This window comes from Giraffa tippelskirchi, chromosome 10 (genome assembly GCF_054371585.1).
Source record: "Giraffa tippelskirchi isolate mGirTip1 chromosome 10, T2T-mGirTip1v1.2.pri, whole genome shotgun sequence".
In the NCBI taxonomy this organism is placed as follows: domain Eukaryota; kingdom Metazoa; phylum Chordata; class Mammalia; order Artiodactyla; family Giraffidae; genus Giraffa; species Giraffa tippelskirchi.
This window is the reverse complement of record NC_137284.1, coordinates 68,040,429-68,043,500: the sequence shown is the minus strand read 5'-3', so window position 1 is coordinate 68,043,500 and position 3,072 is coordinate 68,040,429. Positions and strand designations below refer to the sequence as shown.

The 3,072-nt window shown below is 52.4% G+C and overlaps 1 protein-coding gene across 4 annotated transcripts; it reads right to left on the bottom strand.

Annotated features, from left to right (window-relative positions):
- Positions 1–268: 268 nt before the first annotated feature.
- On the bottom strand, positions 269–2,590 carry ARL4A (ARF like GTPase 4A). 4 transcript variants are annotated; one of them, XR_014067035.1, is made up of 2 exons: positions 2,414–2,590; positions 269–1,281 (listed from the first exon to the last, which is right to left on the bottom strand). XR_014067035.1 is itself a non-coding variant. In XM_081535384.1 (2 exons), exon 2 carries the CDS (start codon positions 1,190–1,192, stop codon positions 590–592), a length of 603 nt encoding a protein of 200 aa, XP_081391510.1. In that variant the 5' UTR covers positions 1,193–1,281; positions 1,714–2,590; the 3' UTR covers positions 269–589. The 4 variants fall into 4 exon arrangements, 2 of the variants coding, with proteins under 2 accessions (XP_081391510.1, XP_081391511.1); XR_014067036.1 differs by having other exon boundaries at positions 269–1,278; XM_081535384.1 differs by having other exon boundaries at positions 1,714–2,590.
- Between the last annotated feature and the right edge of the window lie 482 nt (positions 2,591–3,072).

Below are 3,072 nucleotides of genomic sequence, written 5' to 3'. Positions count from 1 at the left end.
TTAAACATCATCTAGAATTAACATATAGCATTACAGTATTTAATTCCAGAAAATGTCAAGATTCATTTGGCCAAATCTTAAGAAACTAAACACTTCCTTCTTGTCCCTGACTGGTTGGACCAATGTGATCAATATAACTGTATATTTAATAATCTACTTTAACATTTCCCTTCATTAGCACTTTATCTTAACATACAAAGCCTTGCATACAATTTCTTTGCAAAGGCTTCCCCCGCCCCCCAAAGATGTAAGCACAAAACACTAGGCAGACATTCTTCAAAGTTTTATTTCACTAACTTCAGGTCAAATTTCCCTAACTGTTTTCTGGTCAATTTTCTATCCTCGATTGGCTTCCCAAAATGGCAGTACCAGAAGATTTGTGGGGTAGGGAGAAGAGACCATTTTAAGAAGCACTGCATTTATTCATCTTCCACAGGCAACAGAGTTGGGACATCTGATTGTTCAACAAAACAAAGCTTTAACAGCATCCAGGAAGGCAGGCAGGCAAACCAGGCTGAAGACACTCTTCCATTTGTCAAAATCAGACCAGAGAAAACCTACTCCACACATATATAACAGGTATCACCATTCATCTTTTCTTTTTCTGTTGCCGCAACATTTTTCTTCTTTTAATTATCATATCATGTAGTTTCTCAAGTCCTTCCTTCAGTCCATCACCTATGATTGCACAGGTGGGCTGCAAATGCCAGGGAGTTGATGAGCTCAGTTCACCCACTGCTAACAATTTCTCAATTTCTGAGAGAGACAGTGAGTTCCTCAGGTCTTGTTTGTTAGCAACTATAAGCACAGGGACCCCTTGATTTTCTGATATCCTTGTTATTTTATGAAGTTCAGTTTTAGCTTCTTCCATCCTTTCAACATCAACCGAGTCCACAACAAAGACAATGCCATCTGTGCATCTGGTATATGACTTCCACAGTGGCCTTAACTTCTCCTGACCACCAACATCCCAGAAGTGGAAAGTGACTGTTTTAGAATTTCCCAAGGTTACCTTAATTTTTTCGGTGTTAAATCCTTTGGTAGGCACGGTATTTACAAACTCATTGAACTGCAGCCTGTATAACACGGTTGTCTTTCCAGCACAGTCCAAACCCAGGATGACAATGTGGAAGGACTGAAATGAAGGCAGGCTGGACAGGATAGAAGTCTGGTCTGACAGTCCATTCCCCATTTCCAGTTGCAGAGAAGTGTTCCAAATTGAAATGCTTTCTTCTTACTCTTTAAGAACGTCTCTTCCTAGGAGATCCAGTTACCAGACTGCTGAGGGGGAAAATGAATGTTATTCTTGTGAAATAATGTACAACTGTTCTTCTCTTTTCCAGCTAAAATAAGCGACACGAGGAACTTGATAAATAAAAGTTGCCTCAGTAAAAAAACCAAATGAGATAAGAATCATACGCAAACCGAGGCGAACGACAGAATAAGCTCTACCACTGAAATTCTTTAACGTTCACTGAAATTACACTAATATGTACTTTACTCCTCTGGGTCCCTAGATCTCAGAGACCTCATACGGAGACAATCTACCAGTAACTGGTCCAAGTCGCAGTAACCACCTAAGTGCCTTTTTTTGGCAGAAAATTTGTAACACATAATCTGATCTTCAGGATCTAATTCCACAAGCTTAACAGCATACCCAAGGTCACTATTATCTTACGCCCGCCACCCCCTTCCAAAATACAATGTTCTCACCTCCTGAACTGGAGCGTGGGTCCAAACGAGAAAGCATTGGTAGACTTCTCGACACTGGGGCGGACAAGCACCCCACGCCCGCTCAGCTTAGCTCTCCAGGAAGCTCTGGCGGTTGCAGCACTAGAAACCTTGGTTCCAGACTCGGACCACGCCCACCCCCACGGCCCACCCCCGAGCCCGAACCCCATTGGTCACCTGCGTCAGCGCGTCCACGCCACGCCCGCCCCCGCGCTCTAATTGGTGAGAGTAACTGCCGCTCCCAGCGCGGCGCAGTCGGACTCTCCCTCCGACCAAAAGCACCACCTGTTGTCCTCGAGTTAGGAAACAGGGCGCCTGCAGAGGGAGCCGGGCGACCCCTGCAGGGGGAAGGGAGACTCGGCCGGCCAGCCAGGTCCCCGCCACCCCGCTCGCTCCGCCCGCCCGGGCGCACCTGCAGCGCAGCCCAAGGACGCCGCGCCGAGGTGTTCACATCCGAGGCTCGCGGTCACCGCCGACATGTTAACTCCTTTTCCTCTGGCCAGAGGATCCTCCCTACGGCCGCGCGGGTCCCCAGGCGTGAGTGATCGGACCTGGTGCCGCCGCCGGGGAAGGCCCGCTGCCTTCGCAGCACGATCCCCTCGTCTGTTCCCTCCGCAACCGGCCGGCAGGTCTCCCTCCGCAGGGCGTGGCCACATCGGTTGCCCGTCCCGCTGCGGCTCACCTGACTAAATGTCCTTCCCGCGTCCGGATCCAGCGTGGCTCTCTGCCACTCGGGAGTGCGTTGATACCAGCGGGAGGTCGCCGGCGAGGCCCGGGCGGTGGCAGGGGACGAGACGTCGCTTCCAGGGGCGCTGGCCCGGCGCCGGGCAGCCCTAACGGTGCTCGGCCGACCGCCCTCAGCGCCTGCCGGGGCCCCGCCCCCTTCCCGTGCTCGCCCGGACGCGGCCCAGTGGGGGGCGCGCCGGAGCCGGGTCTCCTAGCAACGGCAAAACAGGGTCAAGTTCAAACCGACCCGGAGCTGGCTGGCGGCGGGCGGGTGTGGTGGGGTTTCCGGTCTCAGCCCCGAGAGCCGCAGCTGTTTCAGAAGCTTACTGCAGCCGGCCGCTATCTTCGGGCGGGCGCCACCCTGCACCGCCTAGCCTCAGAGCATCCTATGGTGTCCTTGGGGCGGTGGCCGGTGACTCGGGGTCAGGGATTTCAGAGGACTCCGGACGGGTGGGCCCCTTATATAACGGGGTGACGTGGACGGGCCCCAGTAGCTGCCCGGAGAGTCCCGGGTCAGACTGATGTCTGTAACACATCCTCCTTACGCTGAGCAAATAAATGCTCTCTGCCACGTGATCCTAGCAACATCTCGGTGAGGGGGCGACAGGTAGAAAT